Consider the following 20,561-nt stretch of genomic DNA (forward strand, 5'->3'; position numbering starts at 1 on the left):
GCAGCCGAATATCGCTCCGCACGTGCCAGACATCTTAAATTGAGCTTTTAAGTTGTTGTCTGTTAGCTAAAGCATCCCGCTCTGGTCTCTGCTGGAGGTCGGTGTTATTCTGGGGACCGGCTATATTAAAAAGGACAAACCATCACGGCGTGATTCACAACAGGCCTCATCGATAAATCGCGAAAAGAGCTAATTTGTTCATAAATGAACGCTCCCGGCCATCTTTTTCTGCCATTCCCACAACACCTAACGTTAAAAAAAAGCAGACACTGGAAGAGATATAGCTTATTGAAAATATGTATGTTAAATACTTGATTAACGGGAATAAATGAATGCATTTAGGCAGATTAACAAACTGAATGTACGCGAGCCTCTCATACGTCATTCAACGTTGTAACGTATAATTACCGGAACGTTACGAACGTTAAATCTCCCCCGTGTGGCTCAAAGGGTGTACTGCAGATTTAAATGTTGAATAAAAAACCCTAAAATAAATTCTGCCAATGTATTTTGGCCTCCCCAAATAACACTTCCTGCGACCCACGCCGGCTGAAAGTCACATAGTGAGCGTCACAAGACGCTGGAGGACGTCGTGATGTCACTGAGAGCAGCAGCGGAGCCTCCGGGAAAAAAAAACAGGCGGCCGGCACGAACTGAAAGCCGCGTGCGTTATCGAAAATAAAAACCTTGGAAAAGGCGCCTGACTGACACGCCACATAATTACGTAGAGCGCGCTTCAGCCCTGTGTTTCTTTAGCCACAGTTTGCACATCTTGTGTCACTTCTTGCGTCATTAAGCACAGGTGGAAAAGTAACCGAGTACATCTACTCGTGTGTGTGTGTGTGTGTGTGTGTGTAGAACTTTGGATGGCTTTTACTCGCAGTGCGATAAAAGTGAAGAGAGAGTGAACTCTTCCTCCTCCATCATCATCAGCTCATAGCAGTGACGCCTGGCCAGTGATGGGCCTTCATATTGATGAGCGTGGTGTTTGGAAAAAAAACACACCATTGCTCCTCTGGCGAAGGCGCTTGTGAAAGAGCAGGTGTGTGTGTGTGTGTGCGCGCGTGTGTGTGTGTGTGTGTGCTCTCTTCCCTCCACCGCATCCCTGCTCTCCTGCATGGGACATCACCACGTGGAGGAGTCTCTGTGGCGCAGCCCTCACACCTCACAGGCTGAGAGAGAGAGAGAGAGAGAGAAACAACTTATCTCCAACATCACTGCTGACTTTCAGCTGCATCTTTTTTTTCTTCTTCTTCTTCTCCACGTTTCACGCACGTGTTTACGTGTTTCACTTCTTTTTATTTGGCGGATGTTTCCTGGGCTTCAGCGGCTTCAGCAGCTCGCGGTGTCTCTCCGCTGTGCCCGAGCTGCCTCCTGTAATGACTGCGAGAGGAATGCTGAACGCTTTTATATAGGCCTCTAAAAATAACTCACCCCCATCGCTGCCATGTAGGGCCGGACTGACAGCCTCCCGCAGCCAATGGCTGCCCCCGCCTCCCCGGCGGCCCGGCCCTCTCCCTCGATCTGCGCGTCTCCTTAATTGGACGCCAGTGACATCATCAACCCTATTTACCTTATTAGGTCACGCATGAAATTGACTGACAGGTGGCTCCTCCTTCTCTCTCTCTCTCTCACTCTCTCTCTCTCTCTCCCTCTACAACTCCGCCTCTCTCTCTCTCTCTCTCTCTCTCGCGCGCGCGCCGGTCGCCTGGATTGCAGCGCGGTCCAGTCTGCTGCTGGTGGAAGCAAACCTGGCAACCTGGCAGCTCGTACGGAGACCGACTGGCAATCTGGCAATGCGGAAATAGATCTGCCATCCACTCCCCCCCCCTCCTCCCGCACTCCCCCCCTCCCTCCACCCCCCTCCGAGCGCGGACCGAGGAGAGAGGCGTGACGGAGCGAGCAGAGAGGAGAGGGGATTGCGTTGGGGAAAAAAAGATAAAATAATCAACTCTTTCTTTCCTGTGAGGGTTTTTTTTTTTTTTTTTTTTTTTTAAATGAAAGTGCTCAGGTGCGCTCATCTGCACCGGCTTGGATTTGCTTTCTCCCGGCATTTGTTTTTGTTTTTCCCAACCTGACAAGTCTGAGAAGAAGCAGGAGGAGAGAAAGTGCGTTTCTAAGCGTTTTGGATTCCGGACTTCTCTACTGACTTTTCCTGTTTGTTTGTTTTTTGGTTTTTTTTTTGCATCAAGCATGGATGTGTTGGCGAATTACAGTATTTTCCAGGAACTTCAACTCGTTCATGACACTGGTTATTTCTCCGCGATGCCTTCGCTAGAGGAGAACTGGCAGCAGGTCAGATGATGCGTTTTTATTTGCTTTTCTGGGACATTAGAGGGGCTTAGAGACTGAGATGAAACCATGTGTGCGCTGGTTAGTGTTGTTTCCTGTGTGTGTGCGTGTGTGTGTGTGTGTGTGTGCGTGTGTGTGTGCGTGCGCGCATGTGCGTGTGTTTTTGTATAGTGTTTTGCATCACCAGAGCGCTCCGGAGCGGCAGCAGCCGCGTGTAGTTGCGTTAGTTTTTTTTTCCTTTCTTTTTTCCGCTCACATGGAACCCGGCGTGGTCCGCTGACAGGCGAAAACACACGTACACACACACGCACACGCACGAACACACACACACACGGAGAGAGCGAATGAAGGAGGAGGAAGAGGGAGAGGAGGAAGAAGATACAGCTTTACGCACTAAAGGGAAAAAAAACGGCATTTTTAAAAAAAAATGCGTAAAAGCGTTAGAACCATTCTAACATTTACGCACACGCCCCCCTACTACAAACGAACCGAACCTTCAACACACTTAAGGGTTAACCAAACCATTTAATCATTAATGTAAAAGCAGGAAGGTGACGCTGTTGTCCCGTGAAATCCCCCACGAGGATATTCAGATTTGGATAAAACCTGAAAAGGCTGCTTGGGGGGAAACAAACTCTAAAACGCAGGTTGTCAAGCAGCAAACACTGATTTTCCTCTCTATTTTTGATGAAGGATGATGTTGGTACTTTCCATTTCAAATTGGCCTGTTAGGCATCCAGCTGTTTAAACACTTACTGATCCCATGCTTATTGGTAATATGAAATGCTGTCTGATGACGACCGAATTCAGCTGTGAAGTTACTTATTTGGTGCATTTCTTTCCCCTTGCAAATCCAAAGTTGAAAGCGGGTTGTGGAGTTTAAATGAGAACGAGGATAGACTCGTGCCAGATTTGATTGACAGTCGAGACTCTGGAGTGAGAGCTGATTGAAGGTGAAAGTGGAGTGATTTTAGTTTTGCAGTCTGGTGCAGTTTTTATACTGCCACTGATCTGATCACTGATAGACCAGTCTCTCTCTCTCTCTCTCTCTCTCTCTCTCTCTCTCTCTCTCTCTCTCTCTCTCTCTCTGTCTCTCTCACACTCACACTCACACACACACACACACACACACACACACACACACACACACACAGACACACACACTCACACACAGGCCGGGGAAGATGGACGCATGCTTAATAGCAAGTGACTTGTCTTTAAATAATATATCCACATCTGCCGCCGTTTGTTTGCAGATAATCCCGTTGAATAATGCATCCCCCCCTCCCCTCCTCCACACACACACACACACACACACACACACACACACACTATAGAACATACACTAGACGGAGCATGAGAGCCTGTCTGTAACCTTTCTCTAAGACATCTACTTATCCGTGCGCCGCATGTGACCACGTGGTCCGTTTTTGTGGTCAGCAGGGGTGTGAAACCTTTCAATCTTCCCCTCTTTTTCTTTTCCCTTCACCTCTCCATGGCTTAAGACTCAAGAGATGATAATTTAATAACAGAGATTCAGGTGATACAAGTATTTTCCCTCAAGCCCCCCACGTTTTGAACTTGAGAAATGGAGGTGGTTAATTGGAAGCCATCGTCAGCCTCATGTGTGTGAGAGTGTGTTGCCACCTTTCCATGCTGTTTAATTTCCACTGAACCAATACACACCAAAGCCTTTAAACATCCACTGGGATGGGGCCGATTCGGTTCGTCGTGTGCATTCCAAAGTGCTGGACCTCGGTTGTGTGTGTGTGTGTGTGTGTGTGTGTGTATGTGTGTGTGTAGTTCTGAATGAAGCCCAGACTGCATCTGTCCTCCCTGACTGTCTTACTGACACAAATTCACGCTTCGTCCTATTTTTAGTCCAAACAGCACATTCTCCATCCCCCTGTAAGCCGTCTGTAATCATATTGTTAAATGATTGAGAGCTTTCATGGAGTTGTTGCAGGTTTTGATGTCACGTCTCATATTCCACGGAATGACTGGAAAAGCTTCTTTTTTTTTTAAAGCCGGCGCCGAGAGACGGAGACGAGCCGGAGGGGGAAAGTAATTCCGCTCAGTTTATCCACACTTTTTATGTGCAGAAAAGCGTTGCACGTATTTCAGTTCGGTACAAAAACTGTTCCAACATAAACGAGCGTTCAGCGCGAGGCAGCGTTTTGAGACTTCACGGCAGAAGTGACACCAGAGTTTTGAGGCTAACCTTTAGCCTGTTTAGCGTGAGTGGCTAAAATGACACGAGTGCCATCTCTCGAAGTTTGTGGTCCATTCAGAGCGCCATTAGTTGTTACCTTAGCTGCAACCTGTGCTAATTGGAGGCAATTGAAAGCGGTTAACACATCTGCTAATGGGTACTAGCGTTGCTTCCGGCTGGCTAGGCTTTTCGCTGTCTTTTACCCAAATGAATTATGAATTCTGCTCAGACTCTGACTTAGTGAGAAAGGGTTAACAATGGCTATTAGTTGAGTAGCTCCTGAGTGCCGCTGCTCGCTAGCTAACAAGCTGCAACAGCTCAAGACGAGCTATTCTCTTTTCTTGTTGGATGCTAGCAGTTTCCACTTGCTTCCTGTCTTTGTGCTAAACTAGGCTAACAGCGTCCTGTTTCTATATTGTACGCACAGAAGTGAAACTGACGTAAATGTTTTATATATATATACATAAATGTATATACATAAATATAATTGCTTTTCGGACATGTTCCATGGTATTTGACTGTCTCCATTTTACTTGAAGAAACTACGGCGTGAGTTTTTAATACGCTCCAGAGGGAGCGCTTTTTCGCTACGAGCTCAGCTTTTCAGAGTGGAAAATGCTGTTATTGTGGATGGAAAGCCAAAAGTGATGGGAAAAGATGTGTTTCGTCAATTTTATCTGCACTAGCGGGGACAATTTCAGAGAGAGGAGAGAGACAAACACACTGACACACACACACACACACTGAGACCAAGCACACCCACATCTTTTCCACTCTTGTTCCTTCTGTCTCCCTCCATCCCCTCATTCACTCCATCTCTCACACACACACACACACACACACACACACACACACACACACACACACACACACACACACACACACACACACACACACACACACGCTCGGCTGGCATGCACTAATGGAAAGCTATGGTCTGGCAGGACTCATCCCGCCACTTTCGACAGTAATTGGCCGTTTGCTGTCAGACGGACGGAGAAACAGACACACACACACACAGACACACACTTGGCGAAACACACACACACACACACACGCAAACACACAAACAAACAACCAGATTTGTGTGTCATTTATCTTCCCTGTCTGTCCCCGCATCACGCTCCTGGTCTTTGTTTCCTTGTACCGGCTTCTTTTATCAGCTGCTTTGCATCATGGCTAAACTTGTGGTGAACCTCTCTCTCTCTCCCTCTCCCTCCCCTTTCTCTCTCTCTCTCTCTCTCTCTGTCTCTCTCTCTCTCCCTCTCTCTCGATCTCACCTGTCTATCAGCCGTGTTGCCTCTGACAGTATGAGCCCATGTTCTGCATATAATTGCCGCATCTTTGCAGGTCTGGAATGATGTGATGGGCTTTAGGGATTTGTGTGTGTCTGTGTGTCCAAGTATAAAATGGAAAACCCAGACTTCCCAATTAGATATAATCCATTTATTTCAAAGCAGAGCCATGCCGAAGTCTGATGAGTTCGAGGGGGGAAATAGACAGTGACAACAAAGGGTCGGCGGAGATGGAAACTGAAGCAGAGGTTCAGGTTTCACGGGTTTGTTGTGAGTAAAGATCTGCATTTACGGGCTTATGCTAAACAGTAAATGGACACTGCATGCACAGTGCTTCAAACGGGCAGCCGCTGTCTCATCTTGTCCCTGGGTTTATATGCTCTGCGTGTCTGTAGCTCCTTCCGGGCTGATTGATTTATTTGTGTGGGACCAACCCGGCTCGGTGTTACAGATATACGGCGTCTCCATTAGGCCTGACAAGCCTGCAACCTACACATCTTTTTCACAACAGCGCGAAGCTGCCAGTGTTGTTCCTGCTGCAGGTTTGAACCATCGCATGCTCTTCTGTCCAAGCCTCCCAGTATTTCTGCAACAGAAACACGCGTAAATTTCACCAATCAATGCTTGTTTTTCCACATGAAATCATCCAGTTCATAACAGCTGCAAAAAAGAGAAGAAGAAAAAAAAAAAGAGCCAAAATGTTCCCCTCAGGCAGAGCTCACTCTCAGGTTGTGTATTTCCCAGACAACCCCCATCATTTCAGATCTCTGTTAACTACTTCTTACACGATACTGTGTCAAAACTGTGCCATCAATAACACAACAGCTCGGCCTGAGCGTTTGACTTATGGAGCGTGTTGAATATGTTACAGAGCCTGGGAGGAAATACTGCCACGTAGGATACACTTAAACCCCTTCCAAAGGCCGCGTTTACTCTCATCCGGCATACTTGTGTGTTATTATAATCATGATGGGAATTTATTATTTATTATCATTTTTACGACGCAACCCTGTTGCTGTAAAAAACAAAAAAATTCTGCCCCTGTGCGTTTTTGCAAACATCCTGAGACGTTGCATTTGGACGTTTCTGAACGTCTCACGACCGGATTGTTCCGGTTCAGGCACCAAAAATACTTGTGTAAGGTTCAGAAAAATATCATCATTTTGCATTCAAATAACATCGTAGCGTGACTCAGCAACGTGACGCAACAAAGTGATGGAGCATCGTTACAAAACATTGCAACCTCACAACGTTACGTTGTAACAATGTCATTTAACAATATAACCTAACAATGGAACGTTGTAATATTACGATGGTAGGTAACGTAACAATGTAGTGTAACAATTTGATGGAACATAACAATGGAACGTTGTAGTCTTTCGATGGTCTGTAATGTAACAATGGAACGTAACAATGTAATGTTGTAACCTTACCATGGTACGCAACAACACCATGCAAGCAAAGCCACAGAATAACAACGCAACAACTTAACTAGCGTAAAATAATAATAATAATTATGAAACTTTTGTATCTAACGTTTCATAACAAGTCTAACAGTGTTACAGTTCACGCTTACTTTTGTTTCACCCGGGACACGGCGGTCCTGTGCAAGGCCAACATGTTTTCATGGTGACTTGGCGGTATTAGTTCCTTTTTTCGGCAACATTTCCCACTTCCTGGCAATTCCAAGATACCGTACATCTTGTAACAGATTATTGCAAAGTGATGTAAGAAGTCATTCTTTAAAAAAAACACACACACGACTGAACTAATTTAGGAGTTTGGACTGGATTTCCTTATTTGGGCATTGCTCTCCATGACTCCGACTGCGGTTTGTACATTTTACATCCATCAAGTTTGTGTATTTCTCTGTTTATTTATGTTGTATCTCCAACCAGAACTCACACAAGGAGATCATATCCGCCATAAGATGGGTCGTCTTTTACTACTTCCGCTATTGTGCGGCAATAACTCAACTTATCTCAACATTTGGCAAATTCGTTAAAAGAACGACTTTGTTCAAACAACGATTGCGCAACCCGGCTTGTAAAAAACTACGGCGTGCTTGTTTCCAGCTTGTAAATGTCAGGCTGGACTTGGCTGCTTTTCTCGTATCATGTAGAAACGTTTGGCCTTCTGGACGCTGAAGCTCAGTCGACAATGTTGAAGCTTGAAAAGACTTTGATCGACGGGAAAATATCCATATCTATGAGGGAAAATATCCTAACAACCATAACCTGGATTGAGATGACATTCAATCCAGCCCTCCATGTTCCTTGCAGGATGAATGTCTCTGGAGATCCTGTGACTCTTCATCCAGTGTCACACCAATAGGTCAAAGCTTCCACTCCACTGATTTATCGCTGCATCGTCTGCAAACTACCAACATTTCAACTTGACTCCACACATGCCAGACTAATGTAAACCTAAAGCACAGAATATGTTTACATAATTATAATTCATGCCTTGCTCTTTCGATGATTCCAGTGTTAAATTTATAAGATTTGATTTAAATGCAAGTGTCAGAAATTAGAATTTTTGCAGTCATATTTTTACACTTTTGTTGTGTTGTACATTATTTTTTGTGCAAGTGTGTATTGTAGCTGTCAGAAATGACCCGAAACAACAACTTGCAACCAGGAGGCTGACATGTTTAGTTTTTTTTATTTTTATTTTTTACCTCTCAGCTGCTTGTGGTTTCATTTTGGCACTGAACCCATCAGGCTCAGGTCGATGGCCAGCAACTCTTTCTGTCAGCCCCGTGATTGACTGGCGGCCTGTCAAGTGTGACCCGCCTCTTGCCACACTGCATGCTGGGACTGACTACAGCCCACTGTGACTCTGGGCAGCACAAGCTTTACAGGACATGGATGGATGAAAGTCTTAAAATAGGATTTCCAAGCACATTATGAGGCACTCTTCAGTATTTTAATGGTCATAACTCTTACGCTACTTGTCCAGTGACTACCGCAAACCCAAGAAACAAATAAAAAAAAAGCTATAAAAGAGGTCAGATCTGTACGAACACAACCCTTTCGTCACAAACGTGTGCCTTCACTTCCTCCAGTCGAGCTGGTGCCAATATTCTCCTCAATAAGAGCCGCTCTAATCACTGCATTCATTCATTTTCTTTCTTTTTTTTTTTTTTATCGTTCTTCCAAACACACACACAGTTATTGTCTTGTCCTCGTAATTTGAAATCACTTGAGTAAAACGCACACACACACACACACACACACATTCGCCCGTGGAACCCATAATTCAGTAAGTGAATAAGGCACTCAGTCTACGGAGGCAGAGATTAGATAAGAAAGTGAGCAGTCAGACTGCCGCGGCAGGAAAGCGGAACAAATGAACTGCACTCGCGTCGGAGAGAGCTTACACTGTGAAAGACATAGCCCTGATCTCTGAAGATGAGTGTGTGTTTTTTTTATTTTTTTATTTTTTTATGGAGGGCAACTCTCCAGCGCTATCCACCACGGAGCCCGATTACTACAGTTTACAAGAAGATTTGCCCATTCATCTCTCCATGCTGCGAGCACACTGCGGATATCTGCCATTGTGTGGCTGCTCTGGACTAAAGAGAGCAGTAACATTGCAGGAAACGTTTCTATCTGCTGTCAGATGAGATGATACCAGTCTGAATCTGGCTTTCGGTCGAGCTGAGTGTTTAGCCGGAGACCGCTGGACATACACAGGGTCGGGTTGTAACATTACATCACAAAAGATAAGCAACTATAAACAGTAAAAGTGTCTGCAATCAGATTGTCGTCACATTGTAGTGGATGACTCGTGTTGCCAGTTTTGTTAATGGTGACTTAACTCATATTTTGTATTATATTTGATTGAAAATGAAACGTAAGCGTTCCTCTTGCATTACAACGGCGAACATGGCACACACACACACACACACACACACACACACACACGCACACACACACGCACACACAGTAGTCTGTGCCAGTTCAGTTGGCGTGAGGGCGATTGGGTTTGACAAGCTGTAGACGCTGAATAGGCTCAATGGATTTTGTTTGATATGAAAATGTTTTGGGTTGTTTGAAGAGAAATCCAAATTTGTGGAATTTTTTGTGGCTGCATCCTTTTTTTTGTTTGTTTAAGATATAACATTTTCAATGTCTTATTTTGAAGAAATCTAAATGTATTCAGATTGGATGACAAAGTATTCAGTAGCTGCATTTGATAGTAATCTGACTCTTTACATATATACAAGGTAAGATGTTTCCAACAAGCTAACATGGAACTGATATCTTTGGAAAAATATTTTTTTAAAGACACCACAGCCTGCGGTCATGAAGACGATGGTCCAAATAAGTTCCTATATGCTAATATGCACATATTCTATACCAGAGCACAACACCATGAGCACACTTTCAAGGATTACAGGAAAGTAAAGTATTGTTGACTGAATGTGTCCTCGGTCCAGTTTTTTTAATCGTATTTATAACTCCTCTGTTTTCTGGTATGAGACTGGATTTACTAGTCAAACACACTTGTATTTGGGAAGTTATTTCACAGCAGAGCAGTGTTTGATTTCCTTCTTTTTTATTAGGAGGAATCCTCCTGGTGATCGCAGGCTGAGCTGTGTTGACACACACACACACACACACACACACAGGTGCATTGTGTCGTGTGTGCGTTTGTGTGTCTCTACATCCTGCTGAGCCAGTGTTTGCAGACCGATTGGCTGAGGGATAAAGCCGGTGACCTGGCATCCATCCAGCCCCCCCCCCACCCTTCACCCCCCTTTCTCCACTCGCCCATCTCTCGCTCTCTGTCTGTCCGTCTTTTCCTCTCCCTCCCCCTCTGCGATCCTTTTGTTTATGCGCATTTTAAATTTGCACGTTACCAACACACTGAATGGAGAGGGCAGGAATTAAAAAAGTAAATAAAAGTCTAAATATAGCATACAAGTTTGAGTTCTGGTCTGCAGTGGAAACACTGATGTTTCAGCAAAGAGAAGATGCTATAAAGACGAGTGGAAACACATTACTCCAAATAAACAACATTACAGGACCTGCCTTCTTCTTCTTCTTCTTCTTCTTCTTCTTCTTCTTCTTCTTCTTCTTCTTCTTCTTCTTCTTCTTCTTCTTCTTCTTCTTCTTCTTCTCCTTCTTGTTCTTCTTCTTCTTCTTTCTTATTACTACCAGACTAAAATGTTGTCAGAATTCCCAAAAAAATGAAGAGGACAGGCTGACACAACCCTGATGTGTTTGGGCGGAGGAAAAAGAATAAGCCATGAATATAACACAAAACAAATGTCATGAACTGCCGCGGCTCTTTTATCATGATGTTGTGACCTCATGAGAGTTTTCACAAAGCTCAAGTTAATGAACACATTGATTCACAGTTTAATTGTTTTTGCAAATTAGTTTAATATCTGCACATCTGGTCAGAAGAATTCACTCTCTTCCTGTCTCTTTAGTGCTGAGCTCCCGTCCAGTGTGTGTGTGTGTCTGTGTGTGTGTGTGTGTGTGTGTGTGTATGTGTGTGTGTGTGTGTGTGTGTGTGTGTATGTGTCTGTCTGTTTTGGTAATGACATCATTCATAGTGTGCAGAGGATGTTGACAGTGGCAGAGGAAGTGAGAGCGTGTGTGTGTGCGTGTGTGTGTGTGTGTGTGTGTGCGTGTGTGTGTGTGTGTGTGTGTGTGTGTGTGTGTGTGTGTGTGTGTGTGTGTACTAACTTGGCTAGTCTCACACTTGGCACAGTAAAGCATCCAGGATACACACACACACACACACACACACACACAAACATTTGTCGCTGGTTTCACAAAGATCGAGAATAAAGTGAGTCACATTAAATTAGAACTAAACTTTTTTTTGCTCTTCACTTTTTATATTTAACACTCCGCCGCCCTGTCCCCAGGCGGTGTGAATAAAGATCAGTATCACCTCCGAAGACCTGACTGAAAGAGGAAAACATGTTGTGTAGCGAGCACTGAGAAAGGAAAGAAACGACAATCCCTAAATGTCCCCCGGAGCAGTGTCCTTGTAGCTTAACGTTGTGATTGTGCCAAACTTGTGCCTTTTTGAAATTGTTCCCAAAGGCACAACGTCCGCTCTGGAACAGAGCCGAGCAGCCTGGACCTGCTTTTTTAAAGGAGGAGAACTTGCTTTTTGCTCTCCAGAATTATTTTCAAGTTACTCCGACTTGATCAATAGTAAAAAATAAATTTAAAAAAATCATCTTGCAAGTGATAACCATTGGAAGACATGCCTAAAATCAATACCTCAGTATGAATAAGACTTGGTATGAATCTCAATTGGACACAAGTAACAGACTGCTTATAAAAAAAAGTGGGCGGAGTCACCGTGACATCTCCCATTGATTTGAGGATTGCCGTTTTCAAACCTTTAGCTTATAACTTTGATAAAGTTTGAAGACACTGTGAAAGGGTTAAAGTTTGAAGACGAAAACACGGACGACTCCCGGACCTGTCAATCACGAGGTAGCCCCGCCCTAAAGCGTATCCTCTCTCACCGTCCACTTTACACATGAAAATATGATGAACTGTCATCAGTGGGGACTTCCAAATGTAATCAGGCCTTCTCAGTGTGTCTTCATGAAACCAGCTCCTGCGTAAGCATTTTATCAATGATGTCACATTGTGTGTGTGTGTGTGTGTGCGTGTGTGTGTGTGTGTGTGTGTGTTGAGACGGAACAAGAGACGTAGTTGCAGTAAGGATGGAGCGTGCCAGTGTTCCAGTGCGCCTTTATGAATGCATGGTTGGTTGATGTGTGTGTGTGTGTGTGTGCGTGTGTGTGTGTGTGTGTGCGCGTGTGTGTGTGTGCAGAGTGGGTACACAGTAAATGGGTCATATGCAGTGGAGGAGGATGACCTTGGGAATCTGTTCTGTTTTTCTTTGTCTCAGAGAGACGGCGGGAGAAATACAAGACTTATGCAAAGCTTGAAATGTTGACAGGAAATCTTTCTCCAAACTGGTAACAAGAAAGTTGGAAGCGCAGTATTGCTTGTCATATCAGTGTGTATACTGTGGCATTCTGATTTTCCTTCAAGGACTTTTGAACCTATTGTCACGCTATGGAGCGGCTTTTCTGTGAGTGGGTCCCTGTTGTGAGGCTGGCGGACGCGTACACGTTGTCACCAATGGCGTCACACCAGGCGACAACCTCTTCTTCTGTAAAGTGAAGCCAATGCTGAAGACTCCTAAACCTGCGTTCTCTCTAATGGCCAGCTGGGGGCGACTCCTCTTGTTGCAAAAATAAATCAGACTGTATAAAAGTTTATGAGAAGATGACTCTCCTTCTCTTTTGATTTCCTCCCTCAGTAAACGTTGTAAACATGAGTTCATGACCTAAATCTCTAGTTTCAAGTCTTCTTCAATACAACATGACAACAACGGAAATGTCGAGGCTTCAAAGCACCGTTCCACAAACCAACGAGCGACTTCACGTCCACTTCTTACATACATATTTATTTGTCACAATCATCTAATAATGGACATGAATACATTTAATACATTTGTATTGTAACATATGGAAATATAACTTAATTCTATCCTATAAGGCACCTTTAGTTGGAACTAAGGAGCTGAAACCCAGACCTGGAGAACACTGAAGTGTGTACAACAGGGTCTCCTTATCGCCCGGCAGCAGCTGTCTTTGATGCCATCGCAATAGCATGTGTTTGAAACGTTGAAACACAAGCTGGCTCTCCCTCCACCTGTCTTCCCTTCAAGCCGCTCAACATACTCGGCTGGAAAGCGAACGTCGTGCTCGTGAACTCAACATTCTTCTGTGTTTTATAGCTGCCGGTTCGTGAACCTTTTGCTTCATTGGCTCCCCGCCGGCGGCGCGTCTTCACTTTTATGTTTCCTCCAGCTCTCATTGGCTGGATCCACCTGACGGGATCGCTGGATATCAAACGGGGAAAAAGAAACAGAAAAACAGCTGTGAGGGCCAGAAATGTTAAATGTCTGAGTCACTAACTGACTCTGCATCATGTCATTTCCTGCTGCAGCTTTTAATGATCTGTGTTTTGGATGAGACTTACAGTAAGTCTGGAACTCAAACATCCCTGATTGGGCCATTCACATTTACTCCAATTACTATCACACATGTCTTCCTCTAGCCTTCATTTCCAAGTCCCCAATATCCAGAACACCAGCCAATATTGATTCCTGTTTAATATTCAAGTTGTGCCTCATCGAGTCGCCATTTTCCAATATTTGTGTTAATTGCATCTTATGCAAGTATTTCCTGAATACGGCCAGCTGTGTGCCGCTGCATGTGGACAAATGTGCGTGGTGGTGTCTGGCCCCAGCAGCGCCGTGCCTGCTGCACTGGGATATGTGGGTCGTCAGCTATTTTAATCCACAATGTTGTCAGCAATACCTGAGGGAATGGACAAGTGCTGCAGTGTGTGTGTGTGTGTGTGTGTGTGCGTATGTGTGTGTCTGTGGATGAATGTGCTCCCGGTTCATATGTACTGGTACACAGACATGAACAAAGAGACAAAGTCGGGATAAGGATTGCCGATACGCGGCCGATGGTGATCGTCTTTCGGGTAGTGTGTTTGCAGCAGCCGGTGCACGAGGCTCAACACCAACATTTTCGACAACCGTCTCCAAAAAAATCCTTTCAACCGCCCCATCGATAATTCAAAATGTTAACAGATGGATTGTTGGCGATAAACCTGGCTGAAGCTGAAGCTGGAAAACTCCGTCCCGCTGCCTCTGTCTCTCTTCTCCGGCCCGGCAGCGACGCTGATCAAACGCTGCGCACGTTGGTATTAACGTACTGTATCTTTTTTCGGACGTTTTTATTGCCAGATGATTGCACAGATAAAAGGTAGTGATGAGATCGGGAGGGGGGGGGGAGAGGGTTGTAAATGCTACACCGTTAGCCGCGCCGAGATTCTGGGCCCCTGGAGCAACTCACTTGTGTTTAATACGTCGCAGGTGGAGTAAAGAGTAAAACTAGAAATGAAGTCATTGATTGCACATCAAAGGCGGCACCTTGATCAGCCGGTTTACAGGTTTCAGAGATTAGAGTTTGAGGCGTGAGAGGGACAGTGTGTTTCAAGCGATACCCAACTCAAAGTACATCCTTTGAGTATCACATATGCCCCACCCCTACCACTATATCACCACTAGTATCTACTACTATTGCACGGTGACTACTACTCACACCCCTGCAGGCTTGAAAAAGACTTTTTGGGTGACGGCAGGATTCACAACAACAAAATGGAGTCCATTGGTCCATTTGATAGAAACTGAATCGGCGATCGTGATGATAATCAGTTCAGCGCTTTAGCCAAAATCTGCCAATTTTTAGCTCATCATTTAGCTCGTTCTGTGTGACTGTACACTGTTCACACCTTTGAATCGTGGACAGTTCGCCTGATTCAAAGTTGCGTGATTGTTTTGTTATCTCTATTTCATACGCCGGACAGACAACCCGTCGAACAATGGAGGAATTGTCGGATTAACCGATAATTAAGACGGCAGATAAAAGTCGCGGCCCTGCTTTTACATGCTTTGTTACAATGGTCCCACGGTCCACGTTACAACAGGAGAGCAGTGTGTACACACAGAGACGAGCGGGAGGGGGGGGAGGGGGGTAGAGCCGAGACACAAAGATACATCTTCAGATTCATGAGCAGTGGATGTGGACATGGCCTCCAGTTTCTGGCTGGATGAAAAGCAAACTTCACTTTGATGCCAATTGTGGACATGATGCGTGTGTGTATGTCTCTGTGTGTGTGTGTATGCGTGTGAGTGTGTCGGGGGAAGCGGGGAGATATTTGAATTATTTAAGGGTGAACTGCAGGACACAGCAAAGTGGAGAAAAGAGTGGGTGTTCCTCTTTTACCCCCAAGACAACTTTCTAACGCAGAAAGGACTAGTCTGACAATACACAGACACACACATACACACAACACACACACACAGAGGCATGTATGACTCATGTGTCCACCCGCTTTGCTTTCCAGCAAGGCCAATGAGATCAGTGTCTTCCTCCAAATACATAGACCTCTGGAGATAAAGAAGAGAGAGAGAGAGAGAGAGAGAGAGAGAGAGAGAGAGAGAGAGAGAGAGAGAGAGAGAGAGAGAGACCCTGGTGTAAAAAAAAAAAAAAAAAGGTGTGACAGCAGAGGCCTCCCTGGAGTCATGCACACACACACTCAATCTTGCGATGAGCCTGAGAGTGTACTCAAGGTTATTTTTCATGGATAAGATGAACCTTTATAGACATGTTTTCTGTTAAATATGTCTGCTAATGTAACAACATGTAAGCTTTAACAACTGATTCTACACTTTAACTAATAAGGGACACATTTTCTCTCTTAGCGGCATGAACCCTTTTAGCTTGCTTGTGTGACCCCCTCACATACACATATGTGTGTGTGCGTGTGTGTGTGTGTGTGTGTGTGTGTGTGTGTGTGTGTGCTGCTCGTTGCTCTGTCTCTTTCGCCTTCATTCAACTGGTTGAGTCCCATTACTCAGTCCCAAGGCGGTTCCACAGAACAATACAACATCAAACGGGTAAAATGGCTCCTGCTAAAACAATCACTATCACTGAGACAAAGGCCAAAAGGAGCTAAAAGAAAACAGTCAGCAGATATACGTTTACCATGAAAGCCTTTTTCAGCTCCCCTAATTCACTTTCCTTCTGATGACGGTGGTCTGGGCAGAAAACAAAAGCGGACCATATAGACCAACAGATAGTCCATCAAACTAATTAAAATGGCTCTGAACAGTTGGTACGTCTTAATTTATTCTGTGTGATTATGATGGTTCGCGGCTCAGTGGTTCATTTCGTCCTTTTGTGTGTGTTTCCTCCTCTGAGTGTGTTTTGGAAAGGCAGTTTTTCATGCATGTTCATCCAAAACAACACAATGAAATTCACACGCACACACACGCATACGCTGAATTTCTAGGAAAGCTTTACATCGTACTGGTGATTAAATGTTAACTGCGCAGGATATAATGACTCAATTAATAATCCTGATATGATTTTTTTATTTATTGATGTCGTCTCTTACAGAGAATGACATGAATGAATTTAAACAAGTGCACATAAAGGGAGGGATCAGCTGCTGCTGTGCCTTAATGGGTTGACCCTCTCTGTCCGTGTGTGTTTGTCTGTGTGTGTGTGTGTGTGTGTGTGTGTGATGGGGTGGAGGAGGGCCGATGTGAGGGATGAGGTCATTGTGTAGAGTGAGCATGCGTGACTCTTTGTGTGTATGTGAAACAAAGGCAGTTGGGACTGTGTGTGTATAAGTGATGACTTCACTCGTTTTGCATTTATTTATGATCAGTGTTGCGTGTGTGTGTGTGTGTGTGTGTGTGTGTGTGTGTCTTTGTTTCTCAATGTGAAGGGAACAACTGACAAGAGTTTAATTTACAGTGAAGCACAACCATCGTCACCACCAGACCGTCACAAGTTAAACTGAGTGTCTTAAAGGGACAGTCCAGCATGTTTCATTTCACCCACAGTGAGTTGAGAAGACATATCTCATGTTGATCTGTGTGTGTCCAGTACACAAATGTAGGACAGTGCAGGACATGTTAAGTGTAGCTTAGCATAAAGATTCAAACCGTCAGAATAAAAACAATATATATCTTCTAATTTGGCTGCCACAGTCATTTAGATCTTGGACCATGATGAATTTAGTTAATTAGTTGTTTTTCTTGCTCTTTTATGCAATACATTGACTCAGTAAATGCAAGACTCTGCCCCCATGTGAGCAACAGAGACCCCGTCCCGCGTAAAGTCCAGGTTAGCAGGGTTAACGTGCATATTGTTCAGAGGTATCCCTGACAGAAAGCATTCATTTCATGTCTCCGGTCTCCATGTCTGAGCAACCTCCTCCGTATTGTTTCTGATGGCACAGTTGCCTCCGTCCCTCCTTTCTCATCAGGAGCAACTCAAGGAAAAGAGTCACCAGACGAGCACGTTGCATTTGTATCGTCATCGCCTTCCCACCAACATGCAGCCGTGTTTCTGTGGAATAAGCATGTGTCCGCCAGCTGATGTTGTTCTAATGAAGCCCTGCACCAGGACACAGATGTGCTCACAGATGTGGTTCGCTGGAGTGAAAATAAGAGGCAGCTCTGCATAAAGTGGTCACATTTGCACAAACTGAAATAAGGGATTTTTTTCCCCGCCTTTCGAGGTTTTGCTCCGCCTCCCGTAGAATTGTCTGTGTGGCTCTCGGTGGTGAGATGCCGCCTCGCGCTTTTAAATGCATCCACTCTGATTTCCAGCTGGGCTGTAAACCGAGACGTCTCCACTTGGCTCGAGTGTTGATTTACAGCTGATCTCTCTCTCTCTCTCTCTCTCTCTCTCTCTCTCTCTCTCTCTCTCTCTCTCTCTCTCTCTCTCTCTCTCCGGTTCTGCAAACAGTTCTCCAGGCGGCGTCATCGGCCGGACAGCAGCGCTGTTGACTCTCTGCCTCTGATGCTAATCGGCAGGTTTCCTCTGCAAACGCTCTTTTGTTAGCTCAGTCAAATGAGGAGTTTCTGTTTGGGTCTCGTGGCCGGCGGTTCTGAACCCTCCTGAACACAGCGAGAGAGGATCTGTTCAGGGTCAAGTGGAAATGTGCTAAATTAGCAACAAGATGAACACTGGATGGATTGCGTGTTAAATGGTCACTATGTCAATGGGCATTCTTTAAAAAGTTGTGTTTGTGTGAACTGTTGCCAAGACTAGAGATATTAACACCAATACCGACATTTGATACACCGACCCAACTGGCTGGATCTGGTACCGTTGGCATTGGGGCCGATCTGGTATCATTTATATGTGTTTTATTTTGTAAAAATGTTGTTTTTGTATTGGTGCATCCCTACCAGGACATTTTGCCTGCATTTATATGTAATATATTTATAATTTAACTTGTATTTGGACCAAAGGCCTGAAGAGTGTTCGCACCTGGACGTCACCCTGATCTGTAGAGTAACAGCCATTTATCAGGGCTGTTTCTCCACAACACCAGAGATGCTTTCCTTAGGTGTGAGCCTGAAGTGGTGGTGTTATGTGTACAGACAGAGACCGTATACATAACACCCGGAACACACACACACACACACACACACACACACACACACACACACACACACACACGGTATAACGTGGTGATGTGACCTTGCACCGGGGGAAAGGTGACGATCCTCTACTTCTGCCTTGTGATTGCCGGGTGAGTGCGTCCAACTCTATCATTTTCTGAGTGTGTGTGTGTGTGTGTGTGTGTGCGCGTGTGTGTGTGCGTCTGTGTGTGTCCTTTGTTCTGCCTCGTCTTTCGTCTGGCGTTGTTCGCCGTGCCGGCTGCTTGTCTTTGGCCCCTCTCGTCGCTCCGAGCGATGAAGATTAGCTCGGCACATAGGACACTCACACACACACACACACACACACACACACACACACAATCCAACGTCTTATAACAAGCTGTTAACCCCCCGTTTATAAGTGCGGCCTTTGAATCGGCTCGGTGAAAGGGAGTGTAATCCGTGCCGGACGATTTAATGGTAATCTCCATATCCTGATTAGATTACACACAAACACGCAGACACAAACACACACACACACACACACACACGTTGTCTGGAACACTTCTAAAGGACTAAATTGAAACCAAATTTCACCGATATGAACAGATGTCTTCATCTCTTTTCATCCCACCCTCTGTAGTATATTTATTTACTTCTGTCTGTGTTTCTGGGTTATTGAGTTTTTCGATCTTTTTTCTTCTTCGTGATCACACGCGGTCGACAACGAGGAACACTGACGACGTCTTTTTATAGCACTTGAGCGTTTATTCTTTGGTAACTGGCAGTACAGAGTGAACTGCATCAATGCTTTTTACACATCTGACGTCGCGCTTTATTTTTAGACTTATTTTACCTTATTGCCCCACTTAAAAAAAACATTTTTAGCTTAACCGATTTACTCGTTTGCTTATTTGCTCAAATCATATTTCACACATTCGCATGGCTTGAAGGGGTCTGCAAAGTAGGGGAAGTATCGTACAGACACACGCACAGAAATGTCCACTTTAGTGCTACATCTGCGCCTTCAACCAGGATCAGACTGTCCATAAATAGACACGCGCAGCTTCGGTCAATACAGTTATGCTTCATCGTACAATCCTGGTAGATAACAAATAAAAATGAGTTATGACTTCACACCAGTGCAGTATTTTAGACTTCTGAGTCTTCAAACTTTCGGATCGAGTCTTTTAATGAGACTAGACTTTTGGTATCATATTACTGAGAGAGATTTATTTGTTTGCCATGTTTAAAGCTGCCAGACAAACCGGACTCTCCACAAGAGAATTAGAGTCTCACTTCCACTACTTGACATCCCGAATGGTTCAAATCCGTCGGGTCAAGTCCGCGGGTGAAGGTAAACAGATGTGGTATTATTATTCTGATGGCTCTATTTGCCGTGTTTGTTCAACGTAATCTCCTCCGTCTGTTCTCGGTAAAATATATGATCGTGAAAAAAGTCTGTCAAATTTTCGGCGCTGTGACCTCCACGCATGGATCCACCACCGACTCCAGTGAGCAGCGGGGCGGCTGTTGTTTGCACACGAGCCAACTGCTGACACACACACACACACACACGATCACACTCACTCACACTCACAAACACACATACACACACACACTCACACACACAAACCCAGCAATCATTAAATGAATGTATTCTTCAGACTGCAGGCTGTCAGCAATATAGCAGGAATACATCAGGGGGTAAAAGTCAGCATGTGTGC

General features: G+C 44.8%; 1 protein-coding gene across 1 annotated transcript in view; it reads left to right on the plus strand.

Annotated features, from left to right (window-relative positions):
- Window positions 1–1,749: 1,749 nt before the first annotated feature.
- Window positions 1,750–20,561, plus strand: part of klf7b (Kruppel like factor 7b) — a 66,696-nt gene continuing 47,884 nt past the window's right edge. The window contains exon 1 of the mRNA XM_068572368.1: window positions 1,750–2,295. Coding sequence (XP_068428469.1) covers window positions 2,194–2,295 — 102 coding nt within the window. The 5' untranslated portion in view covers window positions 1,750–2,193. The remainder of the gene's footprint in view (window positions 2,296–20,561) is intronic.

Source organism: Clinocottus analis, unplaced genomic scaffold (assembly GCF_023055335.1).
Source record: "Clinocottus analis isolate CAN_PGR_092001 unplaced genomic scaffold, fCliAna1.0.p SCAF_12, whole genome shotgun sequence".
Taxonomy (NCBI): domain Eukaryota; kingdom Metazoa; phylum Chordata; class Actinopteri; order Perciformes; family Cottidae; genus Clinocottus; species Clinocottus analis.